Below are 24667 nucleotides of genomic sequence, written 5' to 3'. Positions count from 1 at the left end.
CAGGCTTTCCAAAAAGTGGGCCTCTACCACAAATGTCTACTTATGGTTTCAATTTTGGTTTCAATGCATTTGCTCTTTTTGTGATTTCAACTGTTATTAATTATCTTTAATGTATACTGCCTAGACACAGTTGCTTAGAAGGCGCTTAATAAATTGATGGTGATGGTGATTAGGTCCAAGGAGATCATGGCAGTGTGGAGGTGAAATGTAATTCACCCCATGTTCTCTTATCTTCAGAACAAGGCAGGTTAGGCTGAGAGGGAGGGACTGGCCCAAGTTCATGGCTGAGGTGGGCTTTGAACCACAGTCTCCTCAGTGCTGGGTTACCAAATAGGCAGAGCAGGCAGATTTGTGGGGCCCTGCGACAACAAATCAAAATAATATTGATTTAATCTTGAAAGAAAATTACAACCAAGCTTTCTTAGTTCAATGTTATCCCACTAGGAGATAATCTGCGATCCCCCACCCACCCCGGATATTTTGACTGCCCAGGGTCCTCCAAAGGGTTTAATCCAGTTCTCAGTCTCCCCACTTCATACCCAACACTATAGCAACTACCCCATTGGATCTCATATGCAATTAAGAAAGGATGCAATTCAACTAAGTTTTACTGAGAGGAGCAGCGAACATGATTAAGTTCAGTTCATTCAGGGCCATCTTAAGCATATTCGGCGCCGTGGTCCAAAGCTCCCTCCAGCACCCCCACCCCTGTTTCCCAGAGTTGTTGACCTTTCTTTAGGGAGGGCTTCATGCCACAGTGGCCACAGCAAATGGAGGCTCTGGACGCGGCGCTGCATGGCAGAGGCAGGCGAGGGCAGCGAGCTAATGCTGGGAGGCGCCGCGTCCAGCCTCTTCCCTGACACCCTCCAGAACTTGGCGCCCTGGCGCCCTGCGCCACTAGCCTCTATGGGTAAGATGCCCCTGGGTCCATTAATTTCAGTGGGTCAGCTCTGAGCTGGGCTGAATAATGCTCTCTATCATGTGTTCTGTCAGATGCAGCACGTGTTTACCTCCATCAGTCCCTGATGGTGCCTTGCCCTGCCTCCATCGCTCTCTTCCTTTCTCCTGTCCGAAGGGTGTCAGTTGATTGGGAAAATGTATACCCAGAAGCATTCTGTTCTGGGAATGCTGTACATTTGATTGCTCTGTACTGTTTAAGCCACCTTGTGGGCCTCAGTGAGAAAATGCAGAGTGGCCGGGTGTGATGGCCTGGGAATCGGATTCAGAGGCTGAACCTGAGGAATCCCAGCCTGCACAGGAGTCCCCGCCTCCAGGACCAGCTGAGCCGGGGCTGGGGCTTGAACCTGAAGGGCCCTCACCTGTGCCGGATCCTCAGGAGCAGACACCAGCTGAATCTGCTCTGGCTCCGGAGATGATTGAGGACCTATTGCCTGCAGGTGCTCCTCTCCCAGCCCCGTCGAGGGAAGAGGAGGTTGCCTCTGGGTCCAGTAACCCTCCAGCCTCTCCTGAGCTGCAGGAGTAGTGCTTGCCTCCAGGCCAAGAGAGGCGAGTCACCTGTGGACCGGGGTTGCCCTATGCCTCAGAGGAGATAAAAGCCAGCCAGCCCAGTCCCAGGTTGCGGGAGCAACATTGTTGGTAACCTGTTCCTGCCGGCACCCTGTCCTGCTCTTCTGCCAGAGTTCCTGACCTCACCTGACTCCTTGCCTTGGACCCTGCTTCAGCCTTGACGGACAGCCCCCATAGTAAAGGTAAAGGTACCCCTGCCCGTACGGGCCAGTCTTGACAGACTCTAGGGTTGTGCACCCATCTCACTCTATAGGCCGGGGGCCAGCGCTGTCCGAAGACACTTCCGGGTCACGTGGCCAGCGTGACAAGCTGCATCTGGCAAGCCAGAGCCGCACACGGAACGCCGTTTACCTTCCCGCTAGTAAGCGGTCCCTATTTATCTACTTGCACCCGGGGGTGCTTTCGAACTGCTAGGTTGGCAGGCGCTGGGACCGAGCAGAGGGAGCGCACCCCGCCGCGGGGATTCGAACCGCCGACCTTTCGATCGGCAAGCCCTAGGCGCTGAGGCTTTTACCCACAGCGCCACCCGTGTCCCACCCTCAACCTCGGACTGGACTCGGACCACACCGCACGGTAACCCCCCGGGACCAGCACACTGGCATAAATACACACACACACACACACACACACACTTATTTCGAAATAAACCAGAGTGGACTTACTTTATAGTTCTCTTTCAGAATAACCGTAAGGCCCATGTCTCGATCCCAAGTGAGAGCAATTGCTCCTCCACCCAGCAACAAAATGTAGTAACGCCCAGACTTCAAGACTTCAAAGTTGACTTCTTCTCTAGGAGGTGTCAAGATGTTTACCTTCATCAGAAAAGATATATATATAGAAACTTCAGCAATGGAGCTATAGGTTACTTCCATACACAATCGCAGGAGCACCATCAGTGATTGGCACTTGCATTCAACGCTGTGGGCTTGTGGGGGATCCTGCCCTCTCCACAGACCCAAAAATGCAGGTGCCACTGGCAAAGGACCAGCTCAGCCTATGTCTCTTACATGCTTTATGCTTTCCCACTTCCCTAAGTGGCAAGACATTACAGGCGACAGTCTTTATAGGATCAGTTGTGAGAAGAGTGTACAGGACATTTCTGGGGTCTTGCAATAACTATTTATCAAGTATAGGTGAAGTTTTCCTCAGGTTTATTGTACACTGCCCTAAAATCCTTGGATGAAGGGCAGTTTAGAAATATTTTAAATAAAATAAGTTTGAATTTGTTTCACTGCTGGCTAAAGGGAGTAGCAAAGTTTACTAGCATTGAGGTTTAAAGATGTGCAACAAGCACACAGGAAGGAGTAGCGTAAACACAACTTTAGTTCAGCTCTGCAATAGCCTAAAAGCTCTTAGTAACTCTTTCCATCAAGCAGACTGAAGATACTTCCCCCCTCTTCTGCTTCAAAAATATCCTGTTAGACCGAACTCAGCCAAGAATCCAGTTATTTTCTACGTCCATAGTGCCCATCATCAAGTGTCACACCATGCAAAAATTTCTGCACTGCAACCTATGCAAGTTTGCTCAGAGGTAAGTAGGTACAGGCCTGCAGCTTCATGCAACTTTTCTAGGAGCAAGTCATGGCTCCTGTTGGATCACTCATCCAGCTATCCCAGAAGGATAGGAAAATTTATGTTGGATCTGCTTCTGGCTGAACCAATGTTCATGGTGCAGATGTACAGCAGCAGCAGCCTGGGTGAAAAGAGCAAGGTTGGTTCAATGCAGAATTCGGCCACTCGTCTTCACTAGCCAGATGCCTCTGAGGAGCCTTCAGAAAGACCTCAGTGGAGACAGTTATTTCTTTCTTATCTCAGGTAACACCCAGGTGTAAAGCTGATAGGTGTCTATAGACTTCTCCATGAATTTGTGGTGTGCTTTTGAATTTTTTAAAAATCAAAGTTAATGGGCATCACAACATCCACGAATGATGAGTTCCATGTGTTAATTGCACGAAGAAAGACTTTCTGATTTCTTGCATAAACCTGTTGCCTGTCACTTGACTGGCTGGTTATGAGAAGGAAACGTCTGTAAATTTTACTCACAGAATTCATAGTTTATAAATCTCTATTGTTTCTCTCTCTCTCTCTCTCTCTCTCTCTCTCTCTCACACACACACACACACACACACACAAACACATAGTGTTCCCCCTCCATGTGCCTAACTGGTAAATCTCTTTCTTTAACTTTAAAAGAGGATAAGGAAGATGCCGGAAGGTGTTAGCCGCCCTGAACCCAGGGTATAAATAAATATTATTATTATTATTATTATTATTATTATTATTATTATTATTACTACTACTACTACTATTATTATTAACAACTCCTGAAGACATAGCTGTCAACTTACAGATTTGAAAATAAGGGTTGTTGTTGTTGTTTAGTCGTTTAGTCGTGTCCGACTCTTCGTGACCCCATGGACCAGAGCACGCCAGGCACCTCTGTCCTCCACTACCTCCCGCAGTTTGGTCAAACTCATGCTGGTAACCTCGAAAACACTATCCAACCATCTCATCCTCTGTCGCCCCCTTCTCCTTGTGCCCTCCATCTTTCCCAGCATCAGTGTCTTCTCCAGGGAGTCTTCTCTTCTCATGAGGTGGCCAAAGTACTGGAGCCTCAGCTTCACGATCTGTCCTTCCAGTGAGCACTCAGGGCTGATTTCATTAAGAATGGATGCATTTGATCTTCTTGCAGTCCATGGGACTCTCAAGAGTCTTCTCCAGCACCATAATTCAAAAGCATCAATTCTTCGGCGATCAGCCTTCTTTATGGTCCAGCTCTCACTTCCATACATCACTACTGGGAAAACCATGGCTTTAACTATACGGACCTTTGTTGGCAAGGTGACGTCTCTACTTCTCAAGATGCTGTCTAGGCCTGTAGCCTCACCTGTTCCAGGCACTCCAGTCTTCCTGTCCTCCTGCAGTCTGGTCAAACTCATGCTGGTAGCTTTGAGAACACTGTCCAACCAACTTTGTAACCAGAGGTTCAACTGACTAGAATCTGAATCACATGCACCACAAGGCCTATGCAGCCTCAACTTAAGTTGGCTTCCCGGCCTGGCTTTGCACTGCAAAGTTTGCAGCAGCACGTGCAACAAAATGCCATCCAGCATTCAAAAACCCCCTCAGCTTGCATTAACTAGCCACACACAAGGCATGCAAGCTCCACCCCCCAGTCGTTCTTAGACTTCTTATTGGGTGAGCAACACAGCCAAGCAACACAGTTGGAGCCTCCCTCCTCCCTGGCCAGGAGGGAGAGGAGCTGCTTCCTTTGAAATTTAAGGGACATCATTTAAGGGACATTTAAGGGACATTTATCAATAAGGGACAGCAGCGGGACATGGCGCTGGAGTAAGGGACTGTCCCTTCAAATAAGGGACACTTGACAGCTATGCCTGAAGATGGCACAGCTCCTCTCTGCCACTTAAAGGCCAGTGTGCCTTGAGGCAGAGGAACAGAGTTATCCAGGCCAGCAAGCTGCTAGTTTATGTGTTTTAAAATATTGTTCCCTTTGTTGGTGCAAATTCATTTGAACTTTTTTAAAAACTGAATTGTTTGTGTCTTCGAATAAACAGAAGTGCTTTTTTCCCCCAGTTCAACTTAAACATGAAATCTTTGAATGGAAAAAAAAAATGGTGGCAACCACTCTTTGTATGTTCAAGCCCCAAAACAAAGAAGCATTGTGTGCCTTCAGATTTCACTGCAAAAAAATGTTTGCAAAGCTCTAGTATTCCAGGGATAATACAGCACTTTCGGAAGTTTAGGTAATGGTAATTCTATAACACACTGGAGATCTGTGAAGGATGAATGCAGCGACATTCCTGGCTGTTACAATGCCCAAGACAAACAGCTGAACTCTGCCCTCTGGAAGGGGGCTCGGTCTTTTGTTCTTCCTTTTTCTGTGTGAGGGGAAATGCAAAGTGGGGTGGACCCTCTGATTTCCTTTGCATAACATGCGGTTGAAAGGAGGGAAGAGCAACAGGGCCATCTACAGAACTATTATTTTTCCTGGTCAACCCAAGATTTGCTTTTAACAGAGGGCTAAATATCTGAAGTCTCTTGCCTCCTGGATTTCGCCTTCTCTTGAAAGGTATGCCTTTTTTCCATCAGTCTTTTCTCCTCACCCCTGAATTTGTTGGGAAAGAATCTGGTGACTATTTTGGCCAGATCTGTCCTAAAGTTCTCGGCTTTGGGAAGTGTGAGATAGAACTGGAGCCCTTTCAAGGAAGCACCAGTACAGTCGCACCTTAGATCCCAAAAACCTTGCGAGTCAAATGTTTTGGCTCCCAAACCCCGCAAACCTGGAAGTGAGTGTTCCGGTTTGCAAACGTTCTTTGGAAACCGAATGTCCAACTGGGCTTCCATGGCTTCTGATTGGCTTCAGGAGCTTCCTGCAGCCAATCAGAAGCTGCACTTCTGAACGTTTTGGAAGTCAAATGGATTCCGTTCGACTTCCAAGGTACAACTGTAGTGATATTTTAAATGCAAGGAAGAAGGAGGCACTTTGCTGGATATGTAACAATCCAGCCTCCCTTAACTATCCTCTCTTGTCGTATTCCAGGTTTCCAGACCGCTGCGATGCAGTAGAAACGGTTTAAAGGAGTGCCAGCAGTTAGAGTTTTCTTCTGCCACGAAATCTGAATTTACTTTCTGAATAACAAAAGATAGTGGGGCTCAAGTGTGCCTTAACAACAGGACCTGCTCTTTGGAAATGACTACTGTCACCACAACTGGTTAATACAGACTATCTTGGTGGGTGGGAGAGCAGGGGGGAATTTTTGACGTATTTAAGGCACCCACGAGCACCAACACAGAAAACAAGTTCTTGGGCTAATATGCAGGAGCCCTGCTTCAAAGGAAACCTTGCAGAGCCGAGATTCTCTGTTAGTAAACCTAAATTGGTTGCTCTCATCATCCACCACAAGACTCCCACTTGTCTTGCTACTCCCCCACCCCACCCCCGGAAGCCAGATCTTTACCGCTGAATCGGAGCATGCATCAATTGAGTTTCCCCCAGAATGGTGTTTGCTCTGATTCAGTGCTAAAGAGCAGGTTTTCCCTGGGGCAAATGGAAAACCGCTCAGACCCATGCTTTCTAAGCATGGGACAAGCAGAAGTGTGAAGAAGCCCAGAAAGTCGTGCCCCACTGCAAAGTCAGCAATATGGAATGTCTTGCTTTTAAACATGACACCACTGAGATCATAGTAAAGGTAAAGGGACCCCTGACCATTAGGTCCAGTCATGGCCGACTCTGGGGTTGCAGCGCTCATCTCGCTTTATTGGCCAAGAGAGCCGGCGTACAGCTTCCAGGTCGTGTGGCCAGCATGACTAAGCCGCTTCTGGCAAACCAGAGCAGTGCACGGAAACGCCGTTTACCTTCCCGCCGGAGCGGTACCTATTTATCTATTTGCACTTTGACGTGCTTTCAAACTGCTAGGTTGGCAGGAGCAAGGACAGAGCAACAGGAGCTCACCCCCGTCGCGGGGATTCGAACCACTGACCTTCTGATCGGCAAGTCCTAGGCTCTGTGGTTTAACCCACAGCGCCACCCGCATCCCACTAAAGTTTGCTGACCCCCTGTTCTAGTCCAACCCCCTGCAATGCAGGTATAGGCAGCTGTCCCTTACGGGGATCAAACCTGCAACCTTTGCGTTATCAGCACCACACTCTAACCAACTGAGCTATCCAGGCTGGTCATAGAGTAGCATATTAATCAAGTCAAAAGTTCTTGGTCCAGACTTTTTAGGAAAGCATTATAATGCTTGCTTCTCCACAAGTGGACTGAAGTAAAGATAAGAGGCTCATACTTACTTCTCCGTTGTATAGCTCAATCACTCCACTGTCAAAGAGAATGCTAATCCTTTTAGTGCATGTCTCTCCTGTGAAGCTACATCCCTCATTGGCAATGAGTACTCGGAAGGTTCCAGAATCATCACTACCATCGCAGTAATCCTTTAAGAAAGGGAAGAGGCATTGACGACAGATGTTTTGAACATGCACACAGATTAAAGGTACAGTGGTACCTCAGGTTAAGTACTTAATTCATTCTGGAGGTCCGTACTTAACCTGAAACTGTTCTTAACCTGAAGCACCACTTTAGCGCCGCCGGAGGCTGATTTCTGTTCTCATCCTGAAGCAAAGTTCTTAACCTGAAGCACTATTTCTGGGTTAGCAGAGTCTGTAACCTGAAGCGTATGTAACCTGAAGTGTATGTAACCTGAGATACCACTGTAAAGGTAAATGGACCCCTGACCATTAGGTCCAGTCGCGGACAACTCTGGGGTTGCGGCGCTCATCTCACTTTACTGGCAAAGGGAGCCGGCGTACAGCTTCTGGGTCATGTGGCCAGCATGACTAAGCCGCTTCTGGAAAAGCAGAGCAACGCACAGAAATGCCGTTTACCTTCCCGCCGGAGCGGTACCTATTTATCTACTTGCACTTTGACGTGCTTTCGTACTGCTAGGTTGGCAGGAGCTGGAACCAAGCAATGGGAGCTCACCCCGTTGCAGGGATTCGAACCGCCAACCTTCTGATCAGCAAGTCCTAGGCTCTGTGGTTTAACCCACAGCGCCACCCGCTTCCCTTGCGAATGCAAAATATCCACCCACAAATGGACAAAGCCAATTTAGGTCCATACAGTTACAGCACTGCACAGCACTATACCACCAGAACTGGCTTTTAGGCTGCTGTGGAGCACATGAATTGGACCTGGGCATAGTGATTAAAAAACTTAATGTAAAATGTTTTCCTTTCAGAATCTTGTATGCATTTATAGATGGATGAGTCCCACTGATTCTGAAAGGGACTTACCCAACTGTCAGCATGCAAAGATTGCTACAGGACAACCTATTTCCCTCTCTCCTGCTTCTCATAGCATCATCCTGTCCCAGGCAATGGAACACAGCTCTGCCACTCTATCCAGGGGTCCATCAGTTTTGTCTGGCCTTGATACTCAGCAAAACTTTACAGTTGCCACCAACTCTGCCCTTTCCCCTAACTGCAGGTGGGGTTCTCATCTGTGACACTATACTAACCTTCAGAACTCAAGTGAGAAAATTTGCTCCAAAGTGCCTTTGGACCCCAGCACAATATCCCAGAAATCTCTCCTCTTTCTCTAGGCTTTGGAGAAGAGTGATAACTTTGTTCCCAATATCATGCTGGGCTTTGGAGAAACTTGGAAACAGCTGTACTTCTCACTGTGCCTCCAAAGCCCAGAACAAAAACTGTGAGGTATCCCTCACCGGATTAAAAGTGAACCATCACTGTGACAACTTGGCAGGTATGTTTGATCTGCCTCACTTGCTACTCAACATCTTAGGAACCTTCTGGCTATGATTGCTTCACTGGCCAATGTTTGCACCAGCTTGGAGGGCAGTGAGCTTTGACCCTATTGGACATGGCCTGTTATGACCCTGCTTTCCTTCCTATCCAGGCCTACGGCCTGTTGATGAGACACTGGTGTGCTCTTCTCCAATGCCAGACTGTGAAATCACACTCTTGATTTAAAGTGGTCATCAAATATATACAATCTAAAGTGACTTTTGAGAGTTTCTTCTCTGGTAAAGCGTGTTCTCCTTCATGGAGACCTCGTGTTGCGGTGGGGGCCGCCAGGACACTCCAAAGTTGGGGGTGGGCTAATTGATTGTTGGCCACTGATGCGATTGGGCTTCCCTTGTTGTTGGGAAGAAGTTAATGTTGCCATTTGTTGATTGACAGCCATAAATACTAAAACTCCTTGCACGAGGCTAGGGCTTCCTCTTTTCGCCCGTGCATCGGATTGCCCATCCCCCCCCCTATATTTAGGGCTGTTGGCTTTGACCTTGCTATGCCTGTCATGGGGTCATCTGCTTTTGGGGCAGGCGCCCGGTAGGAATTTTGTCCATCTGGCTGATTGGCTTGGGTCATTTGGTTTTTGCCTACTGTGTAGCAAATCGTCACAACTTGTAAGGTTGCGGTTAGGCATTGGTTTATGGTTTGGTTGGTTGAGGGGCATGGATGGGCTGTGCCTGCCCCTCTAATGCTGCTGCTGCAAGGGATTCCGTCAAAGGAATCGGGGGCTAACTATTGCTTGTCCACTCTGTCAAGGGGGCTCGGGCCACTGCAAGAGCTCCTGGCTGCATTTGGGGTAGGCTGAGGGCAGGTCCCCTGCTCCGTCGCTACCCCCAAGTATATTCCCCTTTTCTGACTTTCGCATCGTGCAGAATGTCAATCTGTCCCCCATGGTGGGGGCAGATAGTCGCAACCAATGCCTAAGCAACCACTCACATTTTTGTATTTTAATAAAGTTATGGCCAAAATTATGCCAAAAACCTTAAACAAAAATTTCTGTGTGATGTGTGAGTTATTTGGGGTGGCCCTGGGGACCTTGACACGCAAAAATTCTGAAGACTATTGAGGGAAGCCAAAAGAGTGTCCATAGGTTTCGATGGTAGTTTTCCATATCTCTAACCCTTAGCCTTCTCTCAGCCGCCGCCACCCTCATCTCCAAGAACTGCATTCTACCCGCACTCTTACCTGAACTAGCACATACTGACAGTTCCCTGGAAACCTGTATTTCAGTCCATCGAAGGTCAAGTAATGAGATGTGCCAATGACTGAGCAGGTACCGTCACAGACATTTTCTGTGCATTCCCACTTCCGAGCCCGACAGACACTGCAGAGGGCAAAAGACCAGCAGCTGTTATTGTCGATGTTGATTAATAAAAGTCTGCTTTATAATTTGGTACATGGACAAAAGACAGTCTGTGTCTTGCAGGAAGCATGCAAAAATCATGTCACCTATAAAACCTTGAGACGCTAACATTTCTAGATATCACTGCAATACCTATTCATGTTTGTGAAGATAACAAGCTTCTTCAGCCTAGACAGTCAGATTACACACTTACACACACACACACACACACACACACACACACACTTCAGAAATTGAAATCCTTTCCCCTAGTTATGACACTGTTGAAACTTCAGAAGTCCAATTTTTATTTAGTTTGGAAACCACCCAAAGTTTGTGGGTGCCATCAAACTTACTTCTCCTCTGAGAGAATTCCAAGGCCTAAGATTTCAAGGTAACTTTTGAAATATGGAGCCAGGCTTTAAAAATCTTTTTATGTGCTTCAGAATAGTTACACCTTTATAACAACACACCAGTACCAAAGACCAAACAGGCAAACCCCCCCCCCAAAAAACCAGTGTAACCAGTTAGGATTCCCTACCATTTTATAGGCTTGAAAGTTTAGTAATGTCCAGATTTTTCCAGGCTGTACCCATGACCCTTTCGTGTCAACTGAAGTCTAGTGTCCAGATCAAGGGAAGAAAGAATACTGCTCTATTCTGCCTTAGTCAGAACCCACGTGGAGTCCTGTGTTCAGTTCTGGGCACCACAATTTAAGAAGGATATTGACAAGCTGGAACATGTACAGAGGAGGGTAACCAAAATGATCAAGGGTCTGGAAACAAAGTCTTATGAGGAATGCTTGAGGATGTTCAGCCAGGAGAAGAGGAGTCTAAGGGCAGATAAGATACCCACTGTCAGGGGCTCAGGAGCAGAAGCACAGGGGAGAGAGCAAATAGAGAGCGGAGGAGAGGAATCCGAGGGGAGCGTAGGGGAGTATGACAGTGATCCGAGAGATTCCATGAGCTTCTCCAGCGAATCAGAAGATTCCCAGAAGGGGGCGCCTTCTCTCCAGCGGGGAGAGAAGATGAGTCAGGGCTGACCACGCCCCCATCGGAAAGTGGGGAAACGGAGGGGAGGTCAGGTCCAGCTAGCCTTCCCGAAGGAGGGAGCAGTGACACAAGTGTAACGGTCAGAAGGAAAGTGGGAGGCTGCGCGCGCGCGCCAAGTTCAAATGTGCAGGAGCGCGGGACAGCAGAAAACCCGGATTGGGAGCCAGGTCCTAAAGCCCGAAGGAGGGAGGGGGAAGAGTCAGGGGACTCAGCGTCAGAAGAGTCTAGGAAGGGCGAGACCCCGACGGGCAGGCGGACCCAGAGGAGGAAGGAGCAGAGGAAGAGGTGGAGTAAGGCTAGAGTCTTAAACTGGTGTCAGGGGGGAGGAGATTCAGACGGAGCTTCGGCGGTCTAAAGTTAGAGACGTAGCGTTGCACGCTGCGCTTGTGGAAGTGAAACTGTACTTCAATAAAGACTTTTATACTAAACAACGAAGCAGTGTTGGTCTTGTGTGAGCTGGGACCTCGGGCAGCGTTGACACCCACCAATTTTATTGGGAGGGTTAATCATGTGCTGAAATCTTCTCCTGTTGAAAACTGTGCATCTTAAACATGCATAAGTTTATCTGCATTGCACTCCATGCATTTTAAATACTGCTTCTGAAAAAAACACTAACTTCCTTCTTTAAAGAAATGTACAGTCTGGCACACACTAATGTTGTGTGTGTTGAACCCACAAAGATCTATAAACAGTAAGTTAAGTTACCACAAATAGATTCTCTCTTTACTTAAAGGCTATGTGTAAAAATTTCTGCCACTTCTGTATTCCCAGAAAAGATCTAGGCATAACACGGAGTGGAGCATTTTACAACATGTAGTGATTTACCATGGATATCCTGCTCTGTGCTGCTTATTCTCTTACAAAAACACTTTTATTGCCCTCTGAAGGCCAGTATGGGTTAAATAAGGGGTGTAATAAGGCTAGTATTTCCTTTCATTCATTCTTTTCTTTTGTGTGTGCTCATAAGGTGACTAAATAGCAGTCGAGGGCGTGAGACTGCATACTTCCTATGGTTCTCTGTTTACCAAGGATGGTCCATAATTTCTGGTAACAAAACAACAACAACGAAAAAAAGAGGGAACACATTAAAGGAACATCTGCACTGACAGGAACACTGAATTCCTGGAAAGTGCTGTGTGCAAGGTTTTACTGGAATATGTTGAACAATTCATTATTGGGACAGTTTACTACTTTACAGAAATGGAATTTGCAGCTCCCTTCTGAGGCACCGCCTCTTCCTTTTGTTTCCTTGTGGTTGGTGCTGTCTCATTTATCACTATTTTTATTTTCTTTATTTTAGCATCTCTTTTATCTTTGTCCCGTCTCTGGGAAGATTTCTGGAGGTGCCTTTTAAAATCTGGTTATTTTGCTTCCACAGTAAAATGCAAGAATCTTTTTCTTGGGTACCAGAAGTTTCCTGGGTCTCAGAAGCTGGGGGTGGAGGCAGCTGGTCTCTCTTGTGTGTGTCAAAGTCACACATGTGAACACAAAAGCAGCATGCCATGCAGCACCTATCATTGTGTTGCTCGTTGTTGATTTTGACATTATTCTGATTATGTTGTGCGTTTTTAATAGTTTTGTGGGTTCCTATCTTTGTTAGCCACTTACTGGCTTTTCAAATAAAAATCAGGATACATAAGTCTTAATACATAAATGAAGTAACCACAAATGAGTTGCAAGAAGATAGTCTACAGGGTGGTCTCAGCAAGATCCCAGCAAATCAATCTTTCTTTCTTTCTTTCTTTCTTTCTTTCTTTCTTTCTTTTCCTTCCTTCCTTCCTTCCTTCCTTCCTTCCTTCCTTCCTTCCTCCTTCCTTTTGTTCTCCCCCTGCCCTCTGATTCTTTGCATGGGAAGTGGGCTCCCCTTCCAAGTCGAGTTCTCTTGCTAGTTTACAGAGATGACTTTGCTAAGAGGGATGCTCTTTTAGACTAGCATCTTATTGCGTGACCAGGCGGCGACAGCCCCAGCCCCCAGGGATCATAAGGAAGGAATAAAGACTCTGACAACGTTATATGGAATTAAAATTAGGCCACAACTTCATTAAACTTCCGAATGTAGGAAGACCTTGGCTTAGGCCTTGGGCGTGTACCCCTCCCAGCCCCCCAGCTGGGGAGAACTGGGCCTCATCAGGGTAAATGGGATATGGGGCACTCTGCCAGACGTAAGTGTAGCAGGCAGCCCAGCCCATATCCCCGCACGTAGGGTAGTTCACTGATGACCTTTCAGTGTATGGCCAGTGACACCCATATATATAACCCCTTTAAGAGGGGACCCTGGAACAGCAGATGCAGGGGGGTGAATCACCTCTTCACGCCCCCCCCCATATAGGGAATAAAAGACTAAAGGATTCCACCCAAGGCCATAACTGCCAAAGTTGTGACGAATTGCTACAGGGAAGACAAAACCTGCCAATGCAGGAAAATTTCTTCCCGGTCCTTCAACAGCAACCAGTCAAAGCAGAAGCCGCTAAACAGGAAGAAAAAGTTAACCTGCAAACAAGAAACATTAAACAAAGGGAGGTTAGGGAGGGTGAATCTCCAGAGCTGACTGCCTGGCTATTGTCAGCTCCACCCCCTATTTATAAATGGGGCCTGGCCCCACCTCCCAGCAAGAAACTAGATTACTGAGGCTGGGCGAGAACCTCCAAAAATTTGTCATACAGTCAGGTTTTATTTTAATGCAAAATCAGTCTCCTTCCTGAGCCAAGGGACCTCAATGAGAAGCAATTGCTTACCAGGTATTGCAGTCTTTCATGACCGTGTCCCCTGGAGCATACTCTCGCCCGTTATGAAAACAGGGGCATTTTTCAGGTACGATGCATTTGTTTCCATGTCTTACCTAGAACAGAGATGGGGGTTTTATGGAACCATTATAGGGGACAGAATAAATATGGTAGCACACAACAGGAACATGAAAACAAGGCACCTAAGTAAAAACTATCCGGGCCAAATTATACGGAGAAAATTATACAGCCTCCAGTGAATACTGAAGACACAACTCTTTTCCCTGACCTTTGACACCAGTGAGATGTGTTTGTAGGACCCATGCTACAAACCAAGCAGAGGGCCTTCTCGGCGGTGGCGCCCACCCTGTGGAACACCCTCCCACCAGATGTCAAGGAAATAAACAACTACCTGACTTTTAGAAGAGGCAGCCCTCTTTAGGGAAGTTTTTAATGTTTGATCTTTTATTGTGTTTTTAATATCTTGTTGGAAGCTGCCCAGAGTGGCTGGGGAGGCCCGACCAGATGGACAGTAATAATAATGATGATGATGATGATGTTTCTGTAATCGTGTGTTGGTTCAAATGGTCTTTAAACTGTTTTTCCTATTGTGTTTTGATGTTGTAACCCATCCGAACTCCTCAGGGTGAAGGCGAGTAATACCGCATTTTTCGCCCCATAGGACGCACTTTTTCCCCTCCAAAAATGAAGGGGAAATGTGTGTGCGTCCTATGGGGCGAATGCAGGCTTCAGGAAGCTATCTGCAAGCCTTGCAAGCCCTGCGGGAGTTCCCACAGGCTCACAAGACTTGCAGGCAGTAGCCTGCCGCCCGAAGCACGGGGAGCCCTCCGGAGGGCTCCCCGTGCTTCTGGCGGGTGTCCGCAAGGCTTGGGGCGGCAGCCGCGGCTGGGGGGGGGGAAATAATTTTTTTTATTCATTTCCCCCCCCCCCCAAAAAAATGAGGTGCATCCTGTGGGCTTGTGTGCCCTTTAGGACGAAAAATACGGTACGTTATAATAATATAAGAAGATGATTTTAACAGTAGTAAAATATTTGAACAGTCAGTTGACTGGCATTCTCAATGGAACCTCGTGAAAACGAATACTAAAGATACCTCTTAACCCTGAGTAAGTCTGCTGCCTACATAACCTGAATGAGTTAACCCCTAAGAAAGTGCAACGTGCGCCTTCAGAATTTGGTAATAATGAGCTTTTAGAATCTTCTCTCTTTCGCATCCAGCAGAGAATGTCACACCTGGGAGTGCTGCAAAGACGCTGCCCTGTTTCTCTCTGGTCCTGGGGCCCTGATGGATTCCTGCTGACAAAAACTGTTAAGACAGAGAACAACTTGCTGTGAACCCAGAAAAGCAGGCTGTTTAGGAGCTTTCAGTCATGTCAAGATTTAATAGTGGTGGTGTGTTACTTTTGGGATTGTTTTTTCATAAGTTCTTGTTAGACCTTACTCTTAATTTTTAAGGGAATTGCTTGATTTATTGTATATTTCTTAATGAGATGCTTTCATGATTGCATTTGTGCAACGTTTTTTCATGCTGCGAGCTGCTTTGTGCCTCCAAATAAATGTTGACGATTCTTCTCCACCTTCCTTTCCCTGCTTTTCCAACTTATGGGGCTTCGCCTTCTTTCTCATAAAAGGCAGAATTTGAGCAGATCTAGCCTGCCATGCAGGGGCACAAAAAGCTGCAGATTTTCCAGTTTTCCACACAAACATTGAAGGCAGAGGATCTCTTTAGCTGTTTAGGCATCAACTTCTTAGTTGAGTAAGGCGCTGAGAAGCAGCGTTGAGCAACAGTGCCATCTAGTGCCCTACAAAATACTCTTCCTGCTTTGTCAAATGGGAAAATGTTATACCCAGCCGATTAAAAGCAGCTTTGGCTGGGAGTATGGCAAAGACACATCCAAAATGAAGATTTACAGGATAGATGATTAAAATAAATGAGCGGTTAAATCTAGATGGCTTTCCCAACTTTGACGCAGGAGCTAAGACTTGAACTGAGTAAATAATCTGCAAGTAACCAAAGAGACAACTTCTTTTCACAGGAAAAGAAAAATTATGGAGGATGCTTTCATGTGCGAATATATACTTTCTGATATATTTTTTCCTATATCTGTAGCCTGGCATCACTGCCTTTCTACAATCGACATACAGGAAACATTTTGTTTCCTACATTGTAACAAAAGGGCTTTTCCCTTGTTTATTTTTTGTTGTTGTTGTTTTTAGAAAAAGTCAATCAAAAGTGAAAGTTTTCCCAATAATGTGCAAAACAAATATTTTCCTCAGTAAAGAGGTTGTAATCATTATTACATTTGAATCCTGTCTTTTCTCCAAAGTGCTTAGTTAGGACAGTGTTGTGTTGATCGTCTCCATTTAATTCCCTCAGCAAGTCTTTGAAGTAGGTTAGACTGAAAAACTGTGTTGAGAAAATAATTTATTATGACTGAAAAACTAGCCTGTCCAGAGAATATTCAGACAATGTCCAGACAATGTGTACTGAATATGCAGAGGGAGGAAAAATATGATGTCTTCCACTGTCCTTGCTCCACAAACTCTTATGCCCTCAGGTGAAAGCCTGAACCATGTGAAGGTCTTGTTTCCTCTGCTCTACATTTGTGACTGAACAAACACAAACCCCCGTGTTGCAAAATGTGACAATCTACAAAAATGCAAACACAAAACGCTGGCTAAGAACTGTTAGTAAATACATAGTTGGTATGATGTCATTCAAAACATATGAATAAGCCACTTCAAAATAATATATATAACATACAACACATCTCACAAAATATACAAGTAACTGCAAGTTGTTACATGTATCAGAGTCAAACAATGAATAGTGAGGAACGCCAAACCGTCTCTCAAAGGAAGACGTCTCACACAAGTCTCAAAGGAAGACGTCTCTCCGAAGTCTCAAAAGGAATAGGTCAACTGTTTCGGAATAAAGTCGTTAGAATTCACCACTCACTGGCTATTCATTGGTTGTTTCAATCTTTGTTGTTTCAATCTTTGCAGTTACTTGTATATTTTGTGAGATGTGTTGTATGATACATATACAGTGGTACCTCGGGTTAGGAACTTAATTCTTTCTGGAGGTCTATTCTTAACCTGAAATTGTTCTTAACCTGAGGCACCACTTTAGCTAATGGGGCCTCACGGTGCCGCTGCGCCGCCGGAGCACGATTTCTGTTCTCATCCTGAAGCAAAGTTCTTAACCCAAGGTACTATTTCTGGGTTAGCGGAGTCTGTAACCTGAAGCGTCTGTAACCTGAAGTGGATGTAACCCGAGGTACCACTGTATTATTTTGAAGTGGCTTATTTGTATATTTTGAATGACATCATATCAATTATATATTTACTAACAGTTAATAGCCAGCGTGTTGTGTTTGCATTTTTCTACATTTCTACATTTGTGACCACTACCAGGGCCGGCCCATCCATGAGGCAGACTTCGGCAGCTGCCTCAGGCAGCAGAATCCAAGGGGCACCTTCGCAGGTGAATCTCCAATCACCACCACTGTTGCCACCAACCCAGAAGTGAAATCCAGGAGTGTGGTGCTGGTAACATCAAGGTTGCAGGTTCGATTCCCCAGATGGGACAGCTGTAGATTCCTGCCTTGCAGGGGGTTGGACTAGATGACCCTCAGGGTCCCTTCTGACTCTACGATTGTATGATTCTTACCCATCCAGTGGGACAGAGGCAGCCGGATGTACATCCTTGGCTGAAACAGCCCAATTCATAGGTTTGGCACGTCTTCATGCATTCAATTCCTTTAGCTCTTGGGTCATTTGCAGGACATACAAACATGGTCATTGGGTGCCTGCAGGCCACACTACGTTTTGCTTTAAGAAATAACATTAGAACACGAGAGTTAGCATTCATTCCCAACAGCAAATCATTACAATCTTCCAAAGGAGGTCAAACTTCGTTGCTCATTCTCTGTACCCTATCGTATCCCTGCCCAAAAAGTAATAATAATGAATAATGAAGCATTAAGCAGTGGAACAAATGGAATAATAAAGAAATGTTAATTCTTCAAACTCATTATTGTAAAAAATAAAATACTAACCTCTGGCAGAAGGACGATGTTGAAAGAAAACGTCTGGCAGGAAAGCCCCTGGAAGTCTGTTTGAGCTACAATGCATGAAGCCGTTTTCACAATAGCTAGAAGAAAGAAAGAAGCAGTGGCTCCCTTGCAATAAACTGAGGGACGGCTTACATACTATGCTTTGCCGCAGCAGCCAGTAGCCACATGGCTACCTGACTGGTGTCAACTGCAATCTCCAGAGGCAAAAAACAAAAAGTGGTTGTAGGAGCATCTGTGGGATTGGGCAGCAAGCTAGGTAGCCCAATGAAACGTGGAATTTTGATCCTGGGCCAAGTTGCATCTCATTAGTAGTTTAAAAGCAGGACAGGCCCACCTATGAGGCACCGTGAGGTAGTTGCATCAGGCAGCAGGATGGGGAGAGCTGGGAGGGGGGACTTATCTGGGTCCCAAGATGGACGCCATTCGCCTCCTCCTGTTCCTGTCACCAGCTGCTGCCTCCACTGCCTCCTCCATCAACCTCACCACTGCCGACTGTTCCTCTTTAGCCTCCTTTTTTCTTCCCACTGCCTACAGCGTACCAGGGCTGTTAGAATATTCTGTTCCACCTTAAAAGAAACAGGCATGATTGTTGTGTGTTACATGCCTGTTTACACTCCAGCACAGCTTGCTGGGAACTTCCATTTGTGTATAGCTTTTGCTTATGCTTCTTGCTTGGACACGAAAGGGGGAAGACATGTTTTTTCCTTTGTCCTGATGTATGCTGAATAAACTTCCCTTCCATTGCAAAGAGTATGTTTACTCTGCTGGCTTGCGTGCTCAGCTTCTGAAAGGCTTCTGAAGCTCTGAGTCGGAGTTTTGATGCAGAATCAAGGACTGGAGTCCGACTGGCAACCGGCCAGTGGGCTGGAGCCAGCTGGGGGCCTGCCAATTGCCCCTGCTTCCTTGAACGCATCCCATCAGCCCTAGCCACCTCTAGTCACCAGTGGAGGCGGTGGTGGGATGCCATGTTCTGTTTCACTTCAAGCAGCAAAATACAGCGGTATCTTGGTTCTCAAACTTAATCCGTTCCGGGAGTCCGTTCCAAAACCAAAGCGTTCCAAAACCAAGGCGTGCTTTCCCATAGAAAGTAATGCAAAATGGATTAATCCATCCCAGACTTTTAAAAAGAACCCCTAAAACAGCAATTTAAGATGAATTTCATTATCTAATGAGACCATTGACCCATAAAATGAAAGCAATAATCAAGGTAAAGGTAAAGGGACCCCTGACCGTTAGGTCCAGTCGTGACCGACTCTGGGGTTGTGGCACTCATCTCGCTTTATTGGCTGAGGGAGCTGGCGTACAGCTTCCGGGTCATGTGGCCAGCATGACTAAGCCACTTCTGGAGAAGCAGAGCAGCGCATGGAAACGCCGTTTACCTTCCCACCGGAGCGGTACCTATTTATCTACTTGCAGTTTGACGTGCTTTCGTACTGCTACTGTACTATAAAATAAATAAAACAGTATTGTAAAGGATAATTTTTTAAAAAAAATCTTACCTACACTGATGGTAGCCATTGTTTGGATGGGGGGCTTTTATCCATTTCCGCAGTCACACAATCACTCAATCAATCACTCACTCACTCACTCAATCAATCAATCAATCAGTAGCCGAACTGGGATCCACACAGCCACAAAAACAAATTAACTGAAAAAGCCTCAAAACAAAAAACGCAAAATAAATAGCAAAAACAGAAGCATCAAATATAAGCTCCAAATATCACCTCAGAACACTGCAATCAGAAACAGAAGGCTTGAATTACAGTGGGGGGACGCAAAGTAGCAGTGCAACAGGAAACACAAGGGGACGGAAGACGGAGCATGTTTGGCTTCCAAAAAAAGTTCAAAAACTGGAACATCTACTTCTGGTTTTGCAGCGTTTGGGTTCCAAGTTGTTCGTGAACTAAGCTGTTCGAAAACCAAGGTACCACTGTATCCCGGCCTGGCCCTGCTTACCGTTCTCCTCACCTTCCAGACCTAGATTTAGACACAGCCACGCACATGCAACGAGACCCGAGCTATGCACTCACCACATGGTGTGATGATCGGAGAAGACGTCGTCTGGCTGGAAGATCTCGCCATCGTAGTAACAAGAACACTGGGACTTTTGCACACAGTCTCCCTGCTGGTCAAGGAATAATCCAGCAGGGCAGTAGCAACCTTCCATGCAAAACTCATTGCAGTTTGTATCTGGATAGGACAAGGATCGGCAAGTCTGATTGCATGGACTTCCACACTGCTGGTAAATCTGACCTTCTGGACAACTCAAAGCTGTGGAACAGAATAAAAGAGCGAAGAAATGTATTGTAGATTTTTAAAAATTATTATTTTACAGTTCCTGATATAACAGGAATACTATTTGGGAAGGCGAGAGAGAAGAATTGGCCATCTTTTGTCAGAGTTGCCCCTCACCACTAGACATGCCAGAGGTAAGATCCTGTTGGTGCCTCTGACCTGTTCTCAAGCACACTGAAGAACACACTTCCCAGTGGGGACAGGATGGAGAAACAATTTCCAAATGTCGAACTTTGGAGGTTTTTAATGCTGGGGAAATCACTACAAAAAAGTGCTGTCTTAAGGAAAGACATTCCAAATAATTATCACTTCTGAGCTCAAAAGCCACTGCAGCATAGATCCTCTCCACACAATATTTTGGGGGAATCCGTACTATTTTGTTATTGTTTTTAATTTATTTATACTCCAGTTTATCTCCCCCCACCAATGGAACTCAAGGCAGCTTACAATCACAAAAATAGGGGGGGGGGACTTTAATAGAATTGAAACTCTCTTTGTGGAACGCAAGGTAGCGTACAGACTTGAGTCAGGCATGTTTAGCGACAACAAAATGGTAGCCTCAATCTTCAGACCATACTCTAGGGCCACCAGGTCAGATTTTTTGAGAAACTGTACGTGCAGCTACTCACACAGAGTCAATTAAGGTTTGGCAGACAGCCAGAATGCAATCTGAAGGAGTAAGTCTGCCTGGTGATAACAGAGGCATGGAGACAGCTCCCTGATTGGTCAAGCTCTCTCAAGGGAGTGATAATGGCCTACTAACTGGAATGTGTTAGTTCAGAGTTCAGTGTGTCAGTGTGTCAGTGAGTGTAGGAGTTGTGAGTTCGTGTCAGAGAGAGCTAGCAAAAGATCCGTGTTCTGTTCCTGTATATAGTCCACTGTTTATAATAAACACCTAACTACAAGTTCCTGGTCCCTGCTTCATCTATCCTAGAATAGAATCATAGAATCATAGAGTTGGAAGAGACCACAAGGGCCATCGAGTCCAACCCCCTGCCAAGCAGGAAACACCATCAGAGCACGCCTGACATATGGTTGTCAAGCCTCTGCTTAAAGACCTCCAAAGAAGGAGAGTCCACCACACTCCTTGGCAGCAAATTCCACTGTTGAACAGCTCTTACTGTCAGGAAGTTCTTCCTAATGTTTAGGTGGAATCTTCTTTCTTGTAGTTTGGATCCATTGCTCCGTGTCCGCTTCTCTGGAGCAGCAGAAAACAACCTTTCTCCCTCCTCTATGTGACATCCTTTTATATATTTGAACATGGCTATCATATCACCCCTTAACCTCCTCTTCTCCAGGCTAAACATGCCCAGCTCCCTTAGCCGTTCCTCATAAGGCATCGTTTCTAGGCCTTTGACCATTTTGGTTGCCCTCCTCTGGACACGTTCCAGTTTGTCAGTGTCCTTCTTGATCCTGTCTGCAGCCAAGTCGCCAATTGCTTCCGTGGATTCTGCGTTTACTCTGCTAGGTCTGGCTAAGGTCCTGCAACTAGTCAGAAAGTTGCGAAACACCAAATAGGTTTTGCCAATAAGATTAACTGGCCATGAGTGACAAGAGCACATTTGAAGACTGAAGATGCTAAACGCAAGACATCAGGTATGAACCCTGTACCCTACCAGCTGGATTCCCCTCCCCCCCAGCCAAATTCTTGCAGTCCTAGCAAAGGCAGAGATTAGTCAATCCTTGCTGGGTCAGCATTCATGTCTGAATGTTCCATTTGGTGGGATTTGGGTTATTCAAGTGTGGTTCACTGTGTGAAAATAAGGACACAAATCATAGCTAGAAAGTTCTTGTGTGTACAAATGACGACAGAAAAATGCCAGCAAAACACCAATTCTTCTTTTTATGCTCCCAACATTATATGGCACCAAGGCTGGTTCTAGACACATCAGAGAAGCATTTCAGTTCAACGCGTTGCAAACTTTGTATGAGAAATTGGGTTAGCAAAACAGATCTGCAAGGCGCCATCTGGTGTCTCAGTGTTAGAATGCATAAACAACACATATAAAGTGCTTTTTCTTTGCCAGAGCAGCTATTATTCTCTTTTCATAAGCTAGCCAGAAGGCCAAACTAGGTATTACTTTAATTTCATGATGAACAGCCAGCCACAAATATTAATAATAAATTATTTATTTTATAACTAAACAAAATAACAGTATGTGCGAGGTATGTGTGGTTTTAATTGGGACCGCGAGGAGGGAAGGCTTGCTCCCTGCTGCCAAAGCCATGATCCTAACTAAAATCCCTTCTGAATATCACACACATACACAAACCCACATTTGGTATCATTTAAAAAAACAAACAGATGTTGCTGCTGGCCACAAAATTAAAGTAACGTCTATTATTTTTATCTATTTTATTTGTACGCTGTTCTTCATTTGAAGATCACAGGCTGGTCCACAACTTAAAAATACAAAATGGGGACACAAAATTAGAATAGGGGAAATATAATTCAATGCCGAAGGAACGTGATATTCCCCACTTCCTGAATCCCAAGAAGGAAAACTGATTCCTGAACCACCAGCGCCACACCTTTAATGCCACCCTTGGCATGCTGCCCACAACTGCACAAAGGTTTGTGCATCTCTTGTCTGACAGGTTTCTGCACAAAATTTATTTGCTCAGAGTCCACAGCGGACAGAACAATATTGGCACAAGCACAGCTCCACCGCCTCACCTCTGAGCTTCTAGAAAACAAAACAATCATTCATACATCGCCTAATATCCCAAGGACCAAAACTAGTTCTTTCAAGTCATTTTAAATGGCCTTGGAAGCACAAGATTCTTATTTCACTAACAGCCTGTGCGCAGGTCCCAATCCAGATCGCACCGTGGGCGGGATGCCAGCAGGGGGCTCCAGCCCAATTTAATCCCCCACTGTAATCCTGATCTGGATGAGGGGGGCCCTGCCTCCTATTTGCATAAGAAGCAAACTCCTCTTTGCCCCTGTTAAGTTGTGGGTGAACATATCAGACGACACAGCGATTCTTCAAACAGCTCTTGTTTATTCACAGGCCAGAACAGAACTGACTGAAGGGCTCAGTCAGCCTGCTTATATAGAGCTCCAGTACAACGTTACTGTAGCAACTTTCTAAAACTATCCAATCACTGAACGTCACTTTCGAGCCTTCATTTGCATAACTATCTACAGTATCCCCCTGCTGGCCCAGGGTGAGAACTTCAGTACATAACAGCCCCAATGAAAAATTTTTCCCCTATGCCAACAGCAGACACCACAGGGGCAATCTGAATCAGGACCACAGTAAATGCATCCCCTCGCACAAGCCCCCAAGCCCTGTGGCAGGTTCCCAATCTGGACCAGGCCCCCTGCGCTGGCTATTTGTGAAAGGAAAATACTGTGCTCATGGGGAAACCACATGATAAACATATTATGAAATATGATCCTCAGTCCCTGAGCAGGAAGCTGCCCAATACTCTAATACTCTGGTCCATTAGCAGTAATTATGCAAAACTGCCAGCTGCAATCTCAATCCATCTAAATGAGCAAACGTTTTTTCATTGCACCATGAGAGGTATCTGGAGAACCAGGATCACGTAATGAGGCTTTTAATGGATCTGCAGCCACAGAAAATCAGCATTTGTGCAAGGTGTAAATGTGCATAACGGACAAGTGAAAGGAAGAACGGACTGCACCACATACCAAAGATTAATTGTGGCAATTGAATGTGTTCCAATTGTATCATTTTACCATTTGCAGTCCTTTCCCATTCCTTCCCCTCGTTCCTTTTATGATCGCTGCATCATTCTAGCATAGTACTGCTGCCAACAAGAGGTTCATTATCGCCGTCCTCTCACACAGTCTCCAGGCCTGCATAATTTCAAAGGAGGATATATTTTGTTTCTCCTCTACTGTTTCACTTCCTAAGCACAAACTATGAAGCCTTGCTGTGGCTTTGCATAGTTCTGGGCCACGTCTGGTGCTGAAGGTCCTGGTTTTGCCATTTGAAGTGGGAAAGGGCGTGTCAGCCATGCGTAATTGCATACCCACCATGCACATTAAAATACCATATTTTTTGCTCTATAAGACTCACTTTTTCCCTCCTAAAAAGTAAGAGGAAATGTGTGTGCGTCTTATGGAGCGAATGCAGGCTGCGCAGCTATCCCAGAAGCCAGAACAGCAAGAGGGATTGCTGCTTTCACTGTGCAGCGATCCCTTTTGCTGTTCTGGCTTCTGAGATTCAGAATATTTTTTCTTGTTTTCCTCCTCCAAAAACTAGATGCATCTTGTGGTCTGGTGTGTCTTATAGAGTGAAAAATATGGTATATGTTCACATGCCC

The 24667-nt window shown here is 45.8% G+C and overlaps 1 protein-coding gene across 1 annotated transcript in view; it reads right to left on the bottom strand.

Moving 5' to 3' along the window:
- VWF (von Willebrand factor) overlaps positions 1-24667 on the bottom strand; it is a 163769-nt gene that overhangs the window by 96978 nt on the left and 42124 nt on the right. Inside the window, exons 16-22 of the mRNA XM_053387704.1 lie at positions 20104-20344; positions 18056-18150; positions 17668-17828; positions 13986-14089; positions 10042-10180; positions 7339-7479; positions 2190-2339 (exon numbers count right to left, since the gene is read on the bottom strand). Of these exons, the coding sequence (XP_053243679.1) occupies positions 2190-2339; positions 7339-7479; positions 10042-10180; positions 13986-14089; positions 17668-17828; positions 18056-18150; positions 20104-20344 (1031 nt within the window). The remainder of the gene's footprint in view (positions 1-2189; positions 2340-7338; positions 7480-10041; positions 10181-13985; positions 14090-17667; positions 17829-18055; positions 18151-20103; positions 20345-24667) is intronic.

This window comes from Podarcis raffonei, chromosome 5 (assembly GCF_027172205.1).
Source record: "Podarcis raffonei isolate rPodRaf1 chromosome 5, rPodRaf1.pri, whole genome shotgun sequence".
NCBI classification, from domain to species: Eukaryota; Metazoa; Chordata; class Lepidosauria; order Squamata; family Lacertidae; genus Podarcis; species Podarcis raffonei.
This window is presented reverse-complemented; position numbering and strand designations above follow the sequence as displayed.